This window comes from Zonotrichia leucophrys, chromosome 3 (assembly GCF_028769735.1).
Source record: "Zonotrichia leucophrys gambelii isolate GWCS_2022_RI chromosome 3, RI_Zleu_2.0, whole genome shotgun sequence".
Classification (NCBI taxonomy): domain Eukaryota; kingdom Metazoa; phylum Chordata; class Aves; order Passeriformes; family Passerellidae; genus Zonotrichia; species Zonotrichia leucophrys.
Genome location: NC_088172.1, coordinates 7,290,497 through 7,311,911, shown reverse-complemented (window position 1 = coordinate 7,311,911; position 21,415 = coordinate 7,290,497). Strand labels below are relative to the sequence as shown.

The window sequence follows — 21,415 nt, the reverse complement described above, 5'->3', positions numbered from 1 at the left end:
TGAATAATGCCTGTGTAGCAGCAGCCCTGTGATTATCATCTTTGTCTCTGCACTATGCTTTTCTTTGTAAATTCTTGCAAGATATGAAATCCATTGCAATTCTCAGATTGTTCCTCAAGCACCCATTGTTTCTTTTTGTAGCTGTATTTGTTTCATTATAGGAAGTTCCTTGTATTCTGTTGATTAAATTTATCTCTGAAAGCTACAGAGTTCCTACTGCAAGTTTATTTTCTATTATTTTTTATATGCTTTATTTCAGTGTTATGAGGACATTTTTGATTCACCAATCTGGACTGTGTAATTTTTTCTGTGCAAACTCCATTTCTTTCAACTTTTTTCTAGTCTTTTTATTCAAGCATTTTGGCCAGGCTTCCAGAGAGAAAGCAGTTCTCTGTCAACACACATCCTTTTAAAACATTAAGACTCCTTTTACATCCAGAGATAATTCATCATTTTTCTTGGCCTTTATGTTCCTATCAGTCACATACTTCACTTTTGCAGAGGTTGATACTTATATTTCCACTATAGAGTTTTATAACTCATTTTCCCTGCTTTAGTCAACTGGAAATTATAAAACAGTAGGTGTTTCAAAACACCTGTTATCCTTAGGAGGGAGTGGGTGATAGAGCCATACATCATGCTGAGGGTGGATGGACTTCAGCACTGTGTGACAGACACTCAGAATGAGAGGAAGAAGAGACAATGAAGGGAGGGAAGGAAGCTGGAATTATGTATTGTATGAGGGGATGTGGGTTCTGTCACTCTTGAGAAATGAAGGGAATTGACATGCAGAATGGAGTGGAAGAGGATCAGGATGAGGGGCAGTTGTTTCTGGAGGGTGATACATGTTTTCTCTGCTGTGCTCAACCCACACATTGTCACTGTGAACTAAGAACCATACTCTGAACCTGAGAGTCAGTACTAAGAGTGATTGCCATCACTAACCCAGAAACCAAGGAATCTATTCCTTTTATAAAGCAGAACTGATCAGGTCCCAGGTTTGTTGTTTTTCTGCCTTAAGATCCAGTGCCTGAGATTTAACTGCATTTTGATTCAGTGCATCCATCAGGCTTTCCATGCTCATCACCTTCCACTGTGATTCATTTCATGTCTACATGAGTAAGCTTAAGCAGTTCTCATTTCTGTGCTTGGGCTGTGGGGGAACAACTCATCTGCTGGGTGGACACTGGCCAAGGCTGTGCAAGCTGAACAGGGTCTAGAAAACATCTGGACATGATGCAGGGAATTGTAGAATGTAAAAAGCTATGAGAGTCTGCCAAAAGTTACAGACAGCACCGTGGGGAATACCTGAACCTCAGAGGTGATTAAGGCAGAGTTATATGAGAAACAGCCAAAGTCCACAAGTAATTGCACTGGTGCATTAGAGGCCACTAGGGCCTTGGAAGGCCATTAGCACCCAGATAGCCTTGTAAAGAACACCATGAAAAATAGATTAATGATGATCTCACTTATTCTGCCTTAATGGGTCAGGTGCTGGAAAGTCTCATAATCCATTTCAGTCCTTACCAGCCCTACATGGGGTGTTATTCATTAGTGGTTTTGTTTGACTCAGAAGCATAGTTTAGAGGAGAGCCTCCTGACCATTCCCAATTCCCATTATTTAAAGTGAGCAGAGCTTTACACGATTTTAACTGGATTCCTCTCCTATGAAACTAAATCAAGGTTGGGCTCCAGAAGGGCTCTCTGGCTTCTAAGGGGAACTCAGTTATTGCAACCAGAATACAACTAAGCAGGAGGCAAAACCCACTGCTGTGGGCAGTACTGCCATCCTAAACAGAAGCAGTGTGGATACTGGGTCCATGGCACCGACTGTTTTGGGATGTGCTGCTTGCTAATGAAGATCTGCAAAGGTGTTGTCCTTCTCCCTGTGCTCCTGGGAGGGGCTGTTCATCTGTAGTGCCCTTGGAAAGCTGTGTTAGCTGCCAGTAGGTATCACCTGCCATACCAGCAGTGTGAGCCATGTCTGTTGTTTGCTTGTTGGATGCCTGGTACCCCACATAAGATTAAATGTAAGGCTACATTCAGTCCCCAGATACTCAGCCAAATTCACTGGATTTGGGAAGGAGAGCTTGGTGCAGTGCTCGTGTGGTCTGTGAATTCTCACTCATTCATAGTTTTCCTTAATCAAGTTTCTTTGTCTCTCTACATACACTTGCAATAAAAGGAGCATTATTGTGACATTTTACCCTCTTATGGGAAGAGATACCATGTGAAAATTCAGTCTTTAACCCCATGTGTTCCACAAGAAGAAAGCTTATTAAGTTTCCTCACAAAGAAATATGTAATATCTCAGAACCTCAGCCTGTGGTTTCCAACAGCTTTAACAATAAGCTCCAAGTAGTGACAGAAAGCATGTGCTGAACTGAAGAGGCAGGTTAGAAAATGATGTGTTGTAAGAAAACCTGAGTTGGTTTGGAAACTAAAAGAGAAACATAATTACCATTGTTACCACTGAAGAGGCATATTCCATGTATGCATTATAAAATCATCTTGCTGATGTCTTAGCTGTACAGAATCCTCATCAAAACGATGAGCGAAATATTATTCTTTTGCTTTTTCTACATCTGAAAAAAAAGGTCCAATTTCTAAATTCTAAGTTTCTTGGTAGTCTTTTCCTGAAAGATAACTTTTGGGACTTTCTTGGCAGTTGTTGGTTTTTTGTTGGATTTTTTTTCCCTCAGAATCTTAAAAAAGCAATAGGGAAGAAACCTCCAGCAATCACTAGGGTGCACCTTTCTAACTATTAAAACTTAATTTTACTGAAAACTTCATCCAGATTATTTTAGACGTAATCAAATGTGTGATATTTTTCCAGAAAACTGGAAGCATCTCATGATAGATTTTTATATTATGCTATGGTTCTTATGGAAATTTCAATGAGATTTCAGTGATAAGCTAAAACGCCAAAGATAATTGAACTATAAAAATAAAAATACTGAGACAGTTATATCTTATCATAATTTTTCTAGTTTCAGTTGCAAACAAATATGTCAAATTTAAAACATAAAAATAAAATAATAGTTCACATTTATTGAGTTAATGATTTTATCATAATCTCCAAATGTTGACTTAGCATGGAGTCTGATCTCGGGCTCTGGAGCTGCAGGATGTAGCCTTTGTGTATTCTCTGGAAAATCAAAAAGTCCTTGAGGCTGGATCTTCTAACATAGATAAAAAGAACTGAATACTTATTGTTAGGAGCATAGCATTTTGCAAATGGTTTTGGTAGCAAGCAATGGTGTAAAAGAGTCAATACTAAAATAAGTGAAGTCAATGCAGAATTAAATATGCTTAATCAGTAATAATTGCAATCTGTTGTTACAGTTTTTATATCTTTACTACATGTTCACAAACTATTATTTTAGTATATACTAAAAAGCTGTAACCTCTTCATCATTTTCAAGCAAATTAGTTTACTTATTTTTCTGTGATAATGTTTTTTGTTTATACATATTTTCTTTTAAATTACATTTCTCAAAATATTTTTGAAGACTGAGAGTTCGACTCATCATTTCTTTAGCATTACTTATGTCTATCTTGTGTAGCAATGGATTGGATTTTTCATTGTGTTGTCATAGCCAGTGCCACTAACATGATCACTATTCTGTCTCTGATTTTTATGGAGCAGTAGCTACTATGAATCTATTTTGCAATTTACATTTGCTATCTCAAAATGTTGTGTAAGAAAGTGGATTGACATTTCAGAACATTACTCTAAACATGAAGTAGGATTATTAGGCTTATTTTATAGCTAGAAAATGGGACCCAAAGATGGTTGAGCTATATCTAGGTGTGGTGATTCACCAGCTGAGCTGCTCACCACATTGCATAGGTACCCTGAACTGGGACTGGGGCTGAAGCTCATTCATCACTGAGTACTGAGAGCAGCTCAGGGGCCCTCGGCATAAGAAGCACATGGATCTGTCAGAGCAGCTCCAGAGGAGGGTCATGAGGATGACCAGTGCTGAGCCCTTCTGCTGTGAAGAGAATTTGGGTTACTTAGCCTGGAGAAGGCTCAGGGTAAATTTATGGCACCTTTCAAGTACAGAAAGAGGGCAAGAAAGCTGGAGAGGGACTTTGTGAAAAGGTACATAGTGAGGGGACAAGGGGTAGTGGCTTTAAACTGAATGAGAGTAGGTTTTAAGGTAAACATTAGGAAAAGGTTCTTCGCTATGACTACGGTGAGACACTGAAGCAGTTTGACCAAAGAAGTTGTGGATGCCCCATTCCTGGGAGTGTTTAAGGCCCTAAGCAACCTGATTTAGTGGAAGGTGTCTGTTCCTGGCAGGGGCACTGGAACTACATAGTTTTTAGTAATTCACACCCTTCACATCCAAACTATCCTGTGATTCTGTGTCTCAAATAAAAGTCCTAGAGCATATTTTTCATATTATCATTTGGTGATACTAAAATGTACTGGCTGCAGACATTTGTTGAAGAACCTAAAGAGTTTACTAAACAATAGCGTTCCAAAATGGTTAAATGCATCTTTATTTTATGGGGTTTTTTGTTGTTAAGAGCTAAGATTCAGACAGATGAATGCAGCTTTTCCATTATGGATTTAATATGTCACTTCTTCCTTCTGGTGTATTTAGCATTTTTTCACTGTGCTGATTAAAATCTGATTTAGATGATAATTATGCTGGTTTTATCATTCAAACACTCAAAATTGATTTTTAAATCTTTAGGTGGCTTGAACTAGACTTTTATTTCTTAACGGATTTAAAAGTCTGCTTACTATGTCCTTCTGCCATGTTGTCTGTGAATGCTAAATCACTGCAAAATTAGTAAATTTCCAGTTTTAAAGCCAAATCCACCCTTTCTTCACAGGAGGAAGAACTAAGGAAAAGTGGAGAAGCCAAATACGCACACTTGAGTGATGAGCTCCACGTATTAATTGAAGTGTTTGCTCCACCTGGGGAGGCGTATTCTCGTATGAGTCATGCCTTGGAAGAAATAAAAAAATTTCTGGTTCCTGTAAGTCACTTATTACATTCTTCTTGGCATGTTATGGTTTTGTTGCATTGAGTTTGTTCCTTTTTTTAGACTAAGGAAAAAACGCCTTCACTGCATTCTGTTGAACTTTTGTCTTTCATCCTTTTGTCACAGGGAGATGCCAAACAGGCCATTAAGTGTCACAGTTGATGCCCTGATACTTTTTTCTAGCTGTCTTATTATTTCCATTTATCAATGTTTTTTGCTTTCCTTTCTTCTTTTGTGGAGGAACTGGTAGATTAGTTTTGTTTTCTGATTGTAGACATTAGTCATTTGTATGAGAGTGCACTTTCAGGATTTTTAAATATTTAAGTCTGTAAAAACATTTTACTACATGTAATATTTGCCTAAATATCTTGCTAATGAAGTTAATGAATTTCTTGTGCAGCAAACAGGATGAGCAAAACATTCCTAAGACATTTCTGTTCACCTTGTGACTCAAACCACACTTTGGCAATCTTCCATCATCTAGGAGAGTGCAGAAATGTATCTAAAGCTTTTTCAATTTGATTTATACTTAATATATCACTTTCTGAAATATTTACCTTCATGTCTATTGATTTTCCTCAAATTCTCTGAAAATTATTTTTTCCACATTTGTTAGTGCATTCCATGCTATTTTCATACTTAAATTTGTCTTAGCATTGAAGCATAAGCATACTAAATATTAAGTGAAGTAGTACTAGAATTACATGAGTTGTTTTCTGAGATCTGTCCTGAGAGTTCTTAGTGCTCTAAAAATGTTCAGAATTTACATGCCTTAAAAAGAGCATGATGAGAGTTTGTTTCTATTTTTTAAATGAAAAAAATATGTGTATGTTCAGATATCTTGATAATAATGGAAGGATTCAAAGACTGTCTTTTTTAATGAATAATAGGAGGCCAAGATAAGAGATATTCAGGTAAGGTTTATGAATACTTGCATGGCAGAATTTCAATGCCTTTTTTGCTGTAGGCTTCTTGGTGCAGGAAAAGGGGTGTATGTTACAAGTAAAATATTGAAGTAGACTATTTAAATGTTAAATTTTTAAGAGCAAATACACATTTTTTTAAGAACAGTAAGTAGCTTAAGATTGTTAAAAATAAATATCTGGATATTTCTTTTAAATAAAAAAGTTTGCTGGCATCAAGTGCCCAGAAATGAGCTACATTTTAAACAAGTTAAATCTGTCTTTCTGATTTTTCCTTCCGATTTTCTTATGCTTCCAGTTTGGGAACACTAGTAATAAAATACCATTTAGAATTCTTTGAAATAACTGTAAGAAAAGAAAACATTTTCACGATTTCTGAGTTTATGTTGAACATAAAACACAAGGGACAAATTAGGTCAATATTGTAATGCTGGCAGCATGTCTTGGAATGACATTTTGGCTGCAAGCTAATGGTGAAGATCTGCCAAGCCATTACACTGGAAAAAGATTTATCATTAAGTAACATATTCCTGAAAAGTCTGGCATGTTATAGCTTAAAATGATAACAGCGCCAATTACAAAATTTACCCATCTTTGTCATTTGGATAATGCTATTTCCAGTTGTTCATGACTTTCCAAAACTTCAGATTGTTTCTGTAAAAGGTTTCTGTTTAAAGTTACCTTCTTTGTCCTTTTCATTCCGGAAAAGAGATCCTGCATTCTAGCATGGTGCAATGAAAATGGCATCTGGATTTTTAACATCCATCATGTGTTCTGTTCAGCCTGGGTGAATAAGGGAGACAGAACTGTGTGTTTTCAGAGCAGCATTAAAATCTGTTGTAATATTCAGCATCTGTACAAGCATATATTGTGGATGGCACTTTATTTATTTGGAAGGATTATATTTGTTTTCCAGCACAAGTATAATAGCTACACTGGAGGAAATATAAAAACAGGTTCTTTATTACGAAATTTTGAACATGGTTGACAGTGGCAGGAATAGACCCTGTCGTAGAAGGCCACCAAATTTGTCAGGCATGATTTGCCCTTAGTGAAGCTGAGTTACCTGTCACCATTCATCTCCTCATTTCACATGTGTCTTTGCAAAACTTCCAGGAGGATTTGTTTCCATGATCTTTCTGACCTGAGGTGAGGCTGAAAGAGCTGTAGTTTCCTGCATCTTCCTTATTTCTCTTTTTCAAGTGGGGGTTCCTTTTCCTCTTTTCCAGTCAGTGGGAGCTTCAGTGGGCTGACATGACTTCTCACATACGATGGGCAGTGGCTTAGCCCTTCCTCAGCCCGTTCCCTCAGCACGAGCCGGTGCAGCTCACCAGGTCCCAGGGACTTGTGCACCTTCATGTCCCTTAGATATCCTTGAGCCTGATCCTCTCCTAGAGTGGGCAATTCCTCATTCCCCCAGTCCCCACCTTTGCCTTCTGTCACCTGGGCAGTGTGGCTGGAGCACTTGTCTGTGAAGACCAAGGCAAGGAAGTCACTGATGACCTCAACCCTCTCCCTGTCCTGGGTAGCCAGGTCTCCGGGTTTGCTCCAGAGAGGGCCCACATTTTCCCTAGTCTTCCCTTAATCACTGACGTACTTTTCCTGTTGCCCTGGCCAATTTTAATTCTGTCAGGGCTTCTGTGAGCTTTCCTAACAAGATAACTGTCTGCTTGGGCAATTTCTGCACTCCTTCCAGGCTGCCTGTTCCTGCACGCACCCTCTGCTGGCTTCCTTTTTGAGTTTATCCAGGAGCTCCCTGTTCATCCATATAAGCCTCCTGTCATTTTTGCCTGACTTTCTCTTCAGTGTGATGCTCATTCCTGAGCTTGGCAGAGGTGATCCCTGAACATTAACCAGCCTTTTTGTGCCCCTCTTCCCTCCAGGGAATCATAATCACTCCAAACAAGTAAAAATTGTACTTTATGACTTGTTTATTAGTTTTATCCCCTCTGCTTCGTTTCAGATTTACAAAGCAATTATTAACTGACTGGCTGCAACATGTTTCAAGGGTTTTTCACTCAGAAAGATTGCACTAGATAATTTCCTTTTTGTTCCCTATTTGCAGCATCTCTTGAGTTTGTTTTATGATGTTTTGTTGTTTATAAGACTTAATTTATTGCAGCAATGAATATTGGGATTGCATGACAAGGATGAAACAGTAGAATAGAACAGTTTTATTTATACCAAATCAAGGATGCAATAAAGTATTCAAATGAGTTTTCACATTGCTTATGAATTTTCTGAAGATTACATGAAATATTGCCCTCAGAAATTACACTGATCATGTCAGTGAAATGGAATAATGTTTTTATACCTTCTTCAGAAGTTTTAATGAGATTGAATTTTAAGATAAATGCCCAGAAAACATTATAAGAGAAAAGTAGATAAATGTAGAGCAGTACTGAGAAAAAAAAAATTGAACATTTATTAACTGAAGCAAAGTTTTCATGAACAACTACTTTTGATTTAAATGTAATTACTTCTTTTTTACCTTCAACCTCAATAACTGGTATCCATATTTTTAGTAAGGAAGATTTTGCCTCCAGGCCAGAGTTAGAAACCACAGTCTGTCCCACAAGTTAACACATTCCGTAGCTGCAGCTCGGTCTCAGTTGGTGCTTTGGGCTCCTTCCAGCAGGCATTTCAGTGCATGACTGAATCCCAGTGTCTGCAGCTCTTGGCAGCTGCCACATTTCCAAAGCTAAGCTGCTTCCTTTGCTGTCTGCAGCTTCCATTTTGCAAATGGTTTGAGGTCTGTGTGGGTGCTGCCAGCAGGACATTGCTAACTGGTTGATAAGATTTATTCTGTAAGGGACTGCTTTGGTAGGTTTTATGCAAAATTAAGTCTTTGTGGGATGTCATATCCAATTACTAGATAGATTCTGTGCTCCTTTTTGGGTTGATGTTTACTTAGTATGAACATTTGCATATAATTGAAATATGACAAATCAAAATAGCCATGAATAAGGAGATAGGAATAATCTCAGAGTCTTGAAAAACAACTGTCTGCTCCAATATTTTTCTGTCAACCTAGTAAAAATGAAATCAAGAATGTGTTTCCAAAGTCAAGGTTTTATATTAACAATCCCATTTGGAACTGATGCTAACATATTGGAAATTATCCAGTATTATCTATGTGGAAAATACAAACAATAGGGATACCTGAAAGGAGGACATGTTTTTCAGATTCACCTTTGTGGCCAACAGATTTGATAAAATCCATAGGCATCTGACAGCCAAGTATTTCTGATCCTGAACTGCCAGGGACCTAGGTCTGTGTGGGGAACCTAAGGCTGGTGTAAGATCTCAGTGCCTCAGAATGGGATGCAGGGTCAGCAAACTAGAAGGGGAGACTGAGGAGCAGAGGGAGGGGAGGAGAGCCTAGAAGCTTTTCAAGCTTTAAAATCTGCTGGTGTTTAAAGGGTTCATGGCTATTAAATGCGGTCAAGTTTTTTCACTATTACTGACCAATGAAATTCTACATCACTCCTGTTATATAGGATTGTATAATTTTGATTTAAATCCAAACATACAAATATCTTTTCTGAACAAGCTCTAAATTCCCATGTCCTAAGGAGCTATACTGTTCCTTAGGAGTTCTGTGCTTTCTAACACAGGCAAAATCTTTTTTCTGATTCACACTTTTATCCCTTTAAGCAAAGCATTTTTATTTGACATGGTTAGCATCCCTTGGGAGGATGAGAGAAGCAGATACTGATCATTCATTTTACGTGTGAGTGCTCTGTAATAGGGAGCTATTATGTAGAGGGCAGATTGCAGCTGCGGTGACATGACCACTCTAAAAAGATTGTTTACAACTGTGCGGTCAGATGATCAGAAATTGAACCAATTACCACTTGTAAAACTGCTGTCCAATATATTTGCATACATTATCCTAGCCACTTGTATCTGCTTTAAATTGAGGCTTATTGGCACCACTCAAGGGCTGGGAATAAACACATGGCCATGTAATGCAGTTCAGTTGATGGGCAGTGTCTGGTGATCATCTGTCTGTGCAGTATTCTCTGGGTGTTTTTATCAGTTCAGATCAGATCAGATTCTGTTATTAGAAATCACTGTGGTGAGGCAACAGGTGATTGCAGAGATTTATGTTGTTTTTAATTCAGGCTACAATGTCTTCCAGACTTGCTTGTAAGTGCCTAAATATCCTACTGGCTATTATCTTCCATCCTTTTATCTCACCTTGCTCTATACTATTGATTAAAAGAATTTTCTTACCAATCATTTAAGAATATTACCTGTTCTCATTGATCCAACTAATTAAAGTGAAAAATCACTAAGGAAGAAGAGCCTTCCAGTGAAATCAAAGTTTACTCATTTCACACTGGAAGTTATTTATGCCAGAGCTATTTATGAAAAAAACTGAGATCTGTAGGAAATTGAAAACAAACTTTCAGGCCAGTGTGTTTCAGTGGGAACAATTAAAACATCTTAAAGTAGGGTTTTAGTACCTTGGAGGTCCTTCTCTGTGTAATATTGTAAAAAGTAATTATTTTACCTCAAACATGCATTTACTGTATGTGTAGGAACTCCTTTCTAAGTACAGACCAAAATTACAAATAATCTATGTACATATAGCACATGTAACAATTCTGTCAGTTTTAGGTATATGACATTTATTTTGCACTTTTTTTATTAGCCATCTGAATTACTTCTCTGCTACAGTATAATATGATATCTTTATTTACATACTATTTCATACTCAATGGTTTTGTAATCTTATGTTTGTTTCTAAATAAGCTATAGTGTGGGTGGAAGGATGCCAGTCTTTTTTTTTCCTCTTTCAAAGAACCTCAACAGGCAAAACATTTCCCTAAATACGATGCTGAGCAGCAGCAGAGCTGCATCTCTAAAATTCATCTTTTATGCCTGTCAAAGTAAATAATTTACACTTGCACATTCTTCAAAATTCCTTGCAATAATAAATAATTAGTACAGTAATTATTTTAAAACTGAGCTAAGGAAAAATTTTAGCAGCTGTTTTAGCTGTTCTGTTTTTCCCAGTGTGCAACATCTCTGGCAATTTCACACACAAGTTTTGATAATCAAGGAAATAAAATTCAGAGATTCTGTCAAGGCCTAAAATGTCATAGCACTTTAGCTCTTCACAGCCTTTTTTCCAAAGCATTGCTTAACAAATCAAATTATTATCAATACATTCAAACATCAGTGTACTCAAGAGAGTCATCATAACTTGTGGACTATGGTTCTTGACTTTTCACAGATGCTGGAGTTTTTCCTAATAATGAATGCTGGCTGATTGAGCAGCACTGGTGTTGTTTAAAACACTTATTTTACGCTTCATGAAAATAATCCTAAATCTTCCCCTGAAAGTGAATGTTTAGGGGTAGAGATGTACACCAAAAATGTTTCAATTTTTCAGCTAAAAATTAAACTCCATTATTTTTCAGCAGACTGATTTTTTTAATATAGTTATTGATATACAGTATAGACTACTGGTTCTTTCTGCTGTAAAGCTATAAAATGGATAGCAATACAAATTTAATCAATAATTAATCAAATGTCTTCATATTTGTGTCATGAAGAGTGGGTCATGTGTTGACACGCCAGAGTAAGTGTCATTTTCCTAGGCTTAGCTCCCAGCTGTTTCAAAGCACTTCAGATATTTTGCCACATCTTGGAATGTTTAAGGGTTGATACTCCCACTATGAGTGGATTAAGACTTCTTCAGATATTCCAAGATTTATTCAGTCTGTGAAAGCAATTCCTTGGTGATCTCTTTCTGACACATGAAGGAATCAGTATAAGAGGCTCAGCCTGGCTGTCAGAGCTTTCAGATGAACCAGAGACAGGAGCCTGAGCAGGGACTTCACTCTGACCATTAAACTGAGCATGCTCTTGACATGTAGCTTTAGTTCAAAGAGATACTTGCAACTTGTTTGGTGAGTCCATATTCATCAGCAGTTTTAGGCTTGTTTTGCTCCTTCCTTTTCTTAGAGCAGGTTTTTCAGCAGAGGCAGATCAGAAGAAATTATTTCGGTGCAGATGATAAAATTAATGCAGAAAAATTTGAATCCCACAGTATTGCTTCTGGTTTCCTAATTTCTGGTCTGTAATATGTAGCAAGAAATTTGCTGTGGTATTGCACATTAGACTGTTCACCTTAACAAGACCACCAGACCCTCCTACACATAATGGCATTTCATTTAAATCTCTGTATATGGGTACAAATTTGGTCAATCAACTCAACAATAAAGGTTGTTTGACCCAGTGAAGTGTCTGCAGCTTTATGATTTGAAAATAAAATTCCATGCAGTTCTGTATAAAAGTAGGCATGGAAAGTATATTTAAAATAATTGATTTGCATGCAAGGAATTACTTTGTAATCATGATGAAAAAAAATGTGCAAAATGTTATTAAGTGTTCCCATCACATATATTACTATCTTTTTTTCCCCCCCAGACATCAATATGAGGAAAGAAAAGGATAATATCTGGTAAAAAAAATAAGACCGAAAGCAAGGAGATAAGAGTTACTTATTTTGGCTCTTTCAAGGAATTGGTTATTGGTTTAACCAGGTTACTTTACCTTGCAGGTTACTTATCTCTATGTTTCACAAATATTAGCAAAGTGACAATCAGATTTTTAAGGTTTGATTCATTTATGAAAGTACACTTACACAAGTAAAAAGTTTGTGCTGTCATTCACATTGCAAACCATACTGCAGATCCTACAGTGTGTTGGGGGTTGTTTTGATTTTTTTTTTTATTTTTAGAAACAAAACGATGAAAAAAAATTTTTGGTGGTATTAGTAAACATTATAATGTTTCTTTAATGTAGCAAAAGTCGGTGTAGTCAATTCTGAGGATGCTGAGTTGTGATCATTTAGAAAAGCATGAAAGAAAAAGCAAAAATGCAGCTTTTACTTCTCTTCCCTTAGTTCGCCAAAGGCTTTTCTTTGAACCTTAGTTAAGCTCAGAAAAACTTAAGATTGCAATGAGTTTGACTGTTCACTTACGCACTGAGTGATTTAAAAAAACCAAACTAAATTCCACTTCTTCTTGTTTGTTTTGAAGCAGTTTTTCAAGAGTTAGTAAGTGCCCTCATCTTCATGCATGGTTAAAGTCAGAGGGTAATTTCACACTCCTGTGTTCTGGATTTGTTTCTTTTCTAGCTCCCAGCTTTTATTGCAAAGAAGCAGAGGTAGCTCTGGTTTTCCATTACATAATTGACTATCTTTCTCTCTCATCCTTAGCTGACCTCTTTAATTTTTCTGTTGGACTGGGACGGCCAGGAGGACGGAGAGTAGCTCATCTTGGTAGTCAGGAAGAAGTCCAGCAATGGAATGGATCTTCTGTTGTTTGTGGTTCAGTGTCAGGGCTTTTTCTAGTGCTATCCACCATTCATCCTGCTTGCATTGATTTGGTGTTTTTTTAATGGCATTTGTAAAAACTCCAGGGCATCTTTCTTAAATGATAATAACTAATAAGGAGCTATTTACTTTCAGTATTTTGATGCTTATCAATACTTCAGTTTAAGTATTTTCATAGCATTACTTTGCATTTATCATCACTCCATTTTTTTCTGCTGGTTTTATTTCTAGTAATAGAGTATAATGAGACCTTTCAGCAATTCTCCACAATAACCTTTAGATTTTATTGCTTTGAATAATTTAATTGAAATACTATCACTTCACTATTCAAGATTTTTAATAACATTTATAAATATGATGAGCAGACCAGATTTTTTAATCACTCAATAAACTCTTCCCCTCAGAAAACAGAAAATTACAATAACAGTCCAGCTATTTTTAGTATTCTTTCTCCTGTAACCAGGAGAGAATTCCTAATCAGCAAGGTGCTCTGTTTTAGCATTTGACAACTTTGGTCTGGCGGATGAGAATTTTTATCTCCATGGATGGAGATGTTTGAAAATTAATATCTCATTTGCTGTGTGCCAAGCTATATGAAATAAACTTGTTCAGAAATAATCGGCATGAAGTATAAAAATACATCCATCTGCAGAACGTACTTCTTCAAGAGAGTAAGAGTTGCCTGCATACATCCAGCACGTGCAAACATGAGGGTTTAGTAAGTAAAGGATATACATTTGCAGTTGCTAGTATAGCAGTGTTAATTTCAGAAAGAAAATGAGGAATGTAGAGAAGAGTCATATGGCGCTGGGCTAAGAGCAGTAGTGCTGCTTTCCAGTGACTTGTTTCTCATGCTTTGTGTTTCATGTTTGGATTTTGGTTGTTCAGATAGGGGGAGCATTCTCAGTCTGAAGCTTTTATGAATACCAGTCAGTCACCAATTTGTTCATTGGTGGTTTGGTTTTTTTTGCTTACTTTATGTGGGCATTTGCTCTTCCATCAGGGCATGTACAATATCTTCCTCACAGTGTGGATGAGCACTTCCATGAAATTGGGAAGGATTGACTGTTTTAGGACTACAAGACATCTGTCAGATACAGCTGGAGTGGTCTAGTGAGTCCAAAGTTAGCTGTGTTGGAATGACAGGCAGTGGAATAAAAATGTGGCCAGGGAAAGAAAAACTTGCAAAAAATCTGTAGCAGCACGACTGTGCAGTGACTGTGGCATGGCCAGCCTTGCAGGAGTCCTTCACTGCATAGCTGGGAAAGTTGCAGCTTATGAAAAAAAATAGAGAAAATAACCTAACCAATACTTTGGTACTGTTATGTTGTGATGAAAAATGAGTCAACAAATCTCAGTTCTGGTTCAGTGAGAGTTTGCTGATGAAATTGTGTTAATGACATTAAATTCCATTAAACATCTATCCATTTGTATGATATGACAGGGCTCAAACCTTCTTAATAAGAACATATCTCTAAATATATGTGTCTGTTGCAATTTTCTTAGGGAGTTGATGTGTGAAACTTCTTTGTCTGTCAAACCTGCTTTGTTTATCTAATTTTGAAGATGGAGATTTGCATCTTGATAGTAGATTATTTCATTCCAACACAGCAGGTTCTTTTGGGTGAGACCTACACAGGTGGTGTGATAGTTTAACCCTGTAGCAAAATCTGTAGCCATTTAGCAGATGAAGACACTTCTGTATGGGAGTGGTATCAGAGTACATTCCCAGCCATCAGCCCACTTACACCAGCATACAAAGAATGCTGATAATTAGGATGCATTTTATAACCTGCCTGCCTTCCAAGTTTACACACTTCACTTTGGAAACATCAAGTGAGAGACAAAACCTTCAGCAAACTGTGTGAAACTGAAGAAGGCTTTTAACAGGAGAGGAGGCATTCCAGAGCTGCCCTTATGACACTGACTGCAAAGGGAAATTGTTATTTGGATTAAAACAGAAGAGAATTCTCATGGGTACATGAGTCTTTTTTGAAAGAAAGAGTATACAAAGCATAATCTTTCTGAAGAGTCATAATGACTCTAGAGATTAGTGATCAAGTTTGTTCAGAACAGACTGAAGGTTATTATGCAGAAAGAGAAGTGAGGCAGTCCTAAGGCTGTAAGTGGGATGCAGTTGGGAATGCTGGCATAGAATATCACTAGCTAGTAGGGACAGGACCTCATTCAGAGGGGAAAGCTGAGGATAGATGCAGGAGTCAATAAAAGCATGCTTAAGAAGAAATAACTCATGTTGCATATTTAAATCACTTGAGTATAATTACTGCCTACCTCCTTGCTTGCATTTTCTCTCAGCTGTTTGAAAACTGTTTGATGCATGCTGTTTCTTTTTTCACTTCTTACTAAACACAGAAAGACATTTGAGTTCTCTCCTTTTGACATGCTAGAACAAGGTTTGTGTCTGCTGGATGGCAACTCAGCTGCTGTGTTATTTCCATGTTGGCATAACTTGTGAATGACCCAGTGAGTAACAGCTTAGTTACAGCACTGTTGAAAAATCAGTTTTTAGAGCCAGATTGGAGGAAGTGAGAAATTCTTGAAAGCAGACAAGCTCAGCAGGATCTGTGGCTATTTCTGATTGAGGTACATACTTAGTGTTTCTGTTTCTAATGAATACTTACCACAGAGTTAAGCCTGAGGAGATCAGTACAAGAAGGAACTGAAAACAATTGAAAATCCTTTGAATTTTCCTGTGATTGTTGATTTACTTCTATAAACACTGTTAAAATACAGAACTAAGACACTGAACAGTAGTTAAACCTGGGCTCTAAGATGCTGATTAGACACGATGAATAGATGGACACTGTCCAAGAGCTGTCAGTGGGACAGCCATCCAAAACACAGGCAAAAGCTGATGTTTTTTCCAACCAATGTGGGCTTCAGAAGGTCAGGGAGAACTTTAGTGAGGACAAAAAAAAACAAAACGTCACTTTTAGAGTAAGATTTGATAGCTGTTAGTTGTTTTATTTATTTGTTTTACATTGTCACTACTTTTGAGGAAGTGAACAAATAACACCTTGTTCTAAGGACATATTCCTGAGTTGTTAAAATTTAGTCATGAGTCCTTGGCCTGTAGGATTCCCTTAGGTGCCAAACACACGTGGCCCACTGAGTTAAAACAGACAGAGAAGAATAACAAGAGCTGTAAAATAACTGTAGTTACAGTAGGTTTGGGGAACCAGAGCTATTACCTCAGAAGGGCTAAGAAAATTCCCTCAATGTCAAAAAAGGGAATTGCCTGTGTAACTTCATGGTAAATCACAGGATGAACAACTGTTATCCCTTCCCTGTCATTACTCCTAAACTGTTACAAATCATTGAAAGAAACCAATGCTAAATTAAACAAGGATTTTGCTCTGATTCTAGATTGAGATTTCTTTTCTGCCTATAAACACATCAGGAAAACAGATTGTGCCTTGGCTGTTGGCTGGTCTACACTTGTATTTTGCTTTGAAAAGCACTTAATAGATTTATGTGAGTCTATAAAATGAGCTGAATCCAGAGTAGGAGTTTGCATACCAGACAGAAGGCAGGTGCAGTAAAAGACAGAGGTGATAGAAAGCTCTGAAAAAATATTTGTGCTAGGGAATGGGAATCCTGACAGTCTGCTTGACTCCCACATATTGTGTGGTACAGTGGGTGATATTCATGTCATACAGTGGGATGAGTCCCTGATATGCTATTGCATATCTGCACAAGAATGGGTTTTTCCATCTCCATCTGTCTCCCAAACAGTGTGAATATGTTGCAGTATGTTTAAAGAGATCTTTAATTTGGTTAATCAATCTTCACTCAGAGCTCAACTTTTTGCATGGTCAGAAATCATGCTTTCTGCTGGATTGCAAAAGCCAGTTTTATTTTGTAATGCAATCATGTATTACAATATCACTTAAAAAATAATTTTTTCTGTGTCACATTTCAAACTAACAGCTGAGTCATATCCTTAATATTAAAATCAGAAACAAACAAAATCTGAATGTATCTCATTTTCCAGCCATAATTGAAGGCTATTTGTATGGTATATCAATTAAATCTCAACTTGTACTTCAGCTCTTTAATAATTTCTGGGCTAGAAGTGATTTATGTAGCTTAAGGCTAGTGGGAACAGAGAACCTATGGTAATTTTGTATATATTATGGTATATTATTACAGTGTATGTATTGAGTTTCATATAATGATACATATCTCTGTACTTACTAGGAAGTACATTGCTATAATACAGTGTGGTCTGTTATCCTGCAATATTGGCCTGTTAGATTTCTTCCAGCTCCTCTTGCACCAAGACCACCAATTTTACTTGTGCATCCTGCTCTTAGGTTATTTAGCTGCTCTGCACAATTGCTCTGATACTGCCTGGCACCCAGAGCAGGTGAGGAAAACTGTCACAGACATCTTTTGTGAAAAATCCTTTCTTTAGGATTTTTCCCCTTTCTGAGAAGCTGTGGCCTCAGCAACAAATGTAAACAATGGTTATCTGCTGCTGTGGAATGCAACAGGTGCATCTGTGATTGGTCTGTGAATGTTTGGATTTACTGACCACTCATGGCAGAGCTGTTACTGCTTTCTGCCTGGACACAGAACTTTGTTATTCCATTCCTTTTCTATTCCTAGCTTGATAGCATTCTGAGATCTTCCTTCTATTCCTTTTAGTATACTTATAATGTAATATATAGCATAAAATAATAAATCAATAAACCTTCTGAACATGAGGTCAAGATTCTCACCTCTCTCTTCACCCTGAAAAACCATTGCAAGCCCGGCAACAGAAAAGTACCTGAATGAGCAGCTGAGGACTTCTATGTATGGAAAAATCAATATTTCCAACCAGTCTGGTTAGAGACTGAGAATCAGGAAGGGAGGAAAATCCCTTCTTGTTACTGAACCTGGCAATTTTCATGCTGTGTACAGGATAAAGCATTATGTAATGCACCTGAAAGGTTTTTCTCTGCTGGCATAAACTGACTGGTGTACTGTCTCTGAGGTACAGCAGGTTTCTTCTGGCTCACAAGTATTTCTAGGGAAAGTAGTTACAAGGATAGGAAAGAATGCATCTACCCAGTATTGGACTGGGGTCAGAAAAGCTTCTTGACCCTTCTAAGTGACTTACACACATCTTCTTTAGGTATGTGTGGAGCAGGATGGAATAATCTAAGCAGTTCTGTATCCACAGAACTTGCAAAGAGAAAATCAAGAGAGAACTTGTAAATTCAAAGATTCTAAAAATGGTAGTTTGGCTATTTCCTTTGATTCACAACCCATACAGGCAGTAGTATTTATCCTAAAAACTGCACTTCATATGTGTTTCAGAAAGATACCAAATCTCACTTCAAGAGCTCCAGATGATCTGGAGTTCATCATCTGCCTGCTCTGGTTTAGTTATCCTCACTGGTAGGAAACTTTGTCTGTTTTCCAAGCTGGTGTTTTTTGCTCCTATATTCAGGATTTAGCTGGTAGTTCTGTGTCTTTCCCACATTAAAAGCACCTCCTCCTCTTTCCAGCTGCTGTTCTCCTTTGGGTCTCCAGAGAGAGTGTCAAAGAAATCAGATGTTTTCTCAAACATGTTCTTGGGTAAACAGAATATTGTTATTAAGCCTCATTTCACAAGACCTTCTTTTTTCTTTTCCTATTTGACTGCCCTCTAAACTCTTGAATCCTGACCCTTCTGTCAGAAGAGCCACATAGGTTTGTGACAGTAATCTAGCCCTCACATTTTTACCACCCACTAGTTTAAAAAGCAGTGCAATAAAAAAGGATTTGATATAATTGTCCAAATAGTTAGTAAAAATATTTAATATTTTTGAGCCAGAAAGCAATTTCTGAGGTCATTGCTCTGCAATTTTATATCTCTCAAAAAAAAAAAAAAAGAAACAGAAAAACTGTACCACAATACCAGTTTGCACATCATTCGGTATAGTCCCTGATGATTTATTGCAGGGTTTAAATCTAGCAATTAACTGATAAAAAAGTTCAGGTGAGGTGCCTGATCTGGAAATGATAACATACTGTGGAAATCGTCTCATGTCCCATTCTATTAGAGAGGTAAACCTTCCTATCTACAAAAACCTCCATTTTCAGTGCAAATACAGAACAAGAACATGAGTTAAATGTCTGTCCGTTTTCTGTAGCAATCTTCACAATTTCAACTAGAAACATACCCCTGGCCAATTTTTTTGAAATGGGATAGAGAAGAATTGAAGGGAGTAATCATACTGTATTTACCATACTGTATTGCCCTTAATTGTACTGATCACTCTCTTTTCACTGATGTATTTTGCTTTCATAATCAGTCACCCACATTCAGGGAAAATACTTGCACATCCTTCTTACTGTCATTTTTACATTGTTTTTGCTTAAAAGATGCATCTAACCAAAATATCCTATTTCCCAATGCCAATTCTTTAATGTCTCTGGCATTTGGGTTATGAGGGTAGCCTGTAGGATGCTCCTCAAGAGCAAATACATCCTGACCTCTTTTAGCAACAGTATGGTTTTTTTGCAGTTACATGTTAGATATCTAGCAGATATCCCCAAAAGAAATTTAGTCCCATTATACATATTTTTCTTCCTATGTAGTAAGAGCAGAAGGAATATTTTGTTTTCTTGCACAGTTAAAATGGTCTGTGACACATGCACACCAATACTCTATCCTTTGTGTGAATAAAGCTCTAATTCCTGTTATCCAAGAACCTGATTCTACTCCTGTGAGCATTGTCCTTGCAATAAATTATCACATTCCTACTTCCTCTTCCCTTTTGAGATAGTGCTTAAAAAAGGGTCTTTTCCACCCTTGTTTGTGGATAGCTTTACACAGCTTGCCAGTTCCTAGGTCCCACCAGCGAGTTCTCTCTTAGCTCCTCTAAGATGGAATTTGTCCCATCTGTTGATGAGACCACATATAAAGGAGAAAAGAATGGAGAAAATAAAAACAGCAGAATGGGAAAGTTAAGGAACACCAAAGGGAATAAATAATGAAAATTAAATTAATTTAAATGAACTACCAAAAAGGTTTTGAATAACAGTGGAAAGATACTATCCATGGTTGCAGCATCTATGAGAAATTTAGATGCCTTGAATTTTTCTGAAATTTACTTTCTCAGGAAAAGTAGCTATTGAGATGAATTAAGAGTACCATAAATATTTATATTATTTTAGTTATGAAAAATTAATTCCAAAGTGTGTGAAAAGTATTATATTGTTTATTTATGTATTTTTCATTTTAAATGTGATAGAAGCATTTTTAGGAGGATATATGAAATAATTGGTAAATGCCATGCAAAAATTAGACATTGCCATTAATATATTGATGTGCATGTTCTTTATTTCAAAGAGAAATTATGATTAATTATTACAGCATGCTCACATGCTTTTGATAAAATATTAATAACTTTAATTTTGCAGAGATTGACAGGCCAGCTAGGGTTGGATTTCCCACTTGATTTTTTTCTCAGTGCAAAGTAGAAAATATCAGATGACTCAGAGAAAAGGATACTAAATTGAATTTTTTATTTCTTTCCATAGATATCAATATTAAATGGTTTTAGAGAACAAGAGATGAACTCTCTTGTGAGTTAGTGTGCCTGACTTTTTCAGACTGCTGGGACTGCTTCAGCTGGGACTTCTGCTCCTAGGAATGACAGTTTGATTACAAGGCCCTTGTAGAAGTTCACTGGTCGTCTCTGTTGTGTTTTTGTATATATTTATTCTTGCCCAGACCTTCTTTAGGCGTCTTCTACTTCTTAATGAAGTCTTACTACAGTTTTGCAACAGTAATTCTGACTTCTTTGTTGAGTCTGGGGAAAATAGTAAGAAAATTAGGGAATTCTAAGCAATACAATGCAGTGTTAAGCTACCTGGTAATATTTGCACTGTGTGAGAAGTTAAACTGGAGAAGAAGGCAAATAACTAAATGACATTTTTACCTAGGATCATACCAAAACTTTTGTTGCAGTAGGTTAAGTGCAGAGTTCCACTGGGTACAAATTCCTGCAGTAACAGTGTTAACAGACTGAGGCCATGGGATTTGCTGCAGGGAAATACAAGACTTGCTTTCATTTGCATTGGATCTTTGCCATGAGCTGTGTCTAGCAGGAAAGGGTTTTGTGTGTATGAATAA

The 21,415-nt window shown here is 37.1% G+C and overlaps 1 protein-coding gene across 6 annotated transcripts in view; it reads left to right on the top strand.

Annotated features, from left to right (window-relative positions):
* The window catches only part of KHDRBS2 (KH RNA binding domain containing, signal transduction associated 2), a 343,516-nt gene that overhangs the window by 158,602 nt on the left and 163,499 nt on the right, over window positions 1-21,415 (top strand). For all 6 annotated transcript variants that reach the window (XR_010439490.1, XR_010439491.1, XR_010439492.1 and 3 more), the window contains exon 4: window positions 4,852-4,998. Coding sequence is in view for 1 of the 6 variants with exons in the window: in XM_064707310.1 (XP_064563380.1) it covers window positions 4,852-4,998 (147 nt within the window). In the remaining 5 variants the exon portion in view is untranslated. The remainder of the gene's footprint in view (window positions 1-4,851; window positions 4,999-21,415) is intronic.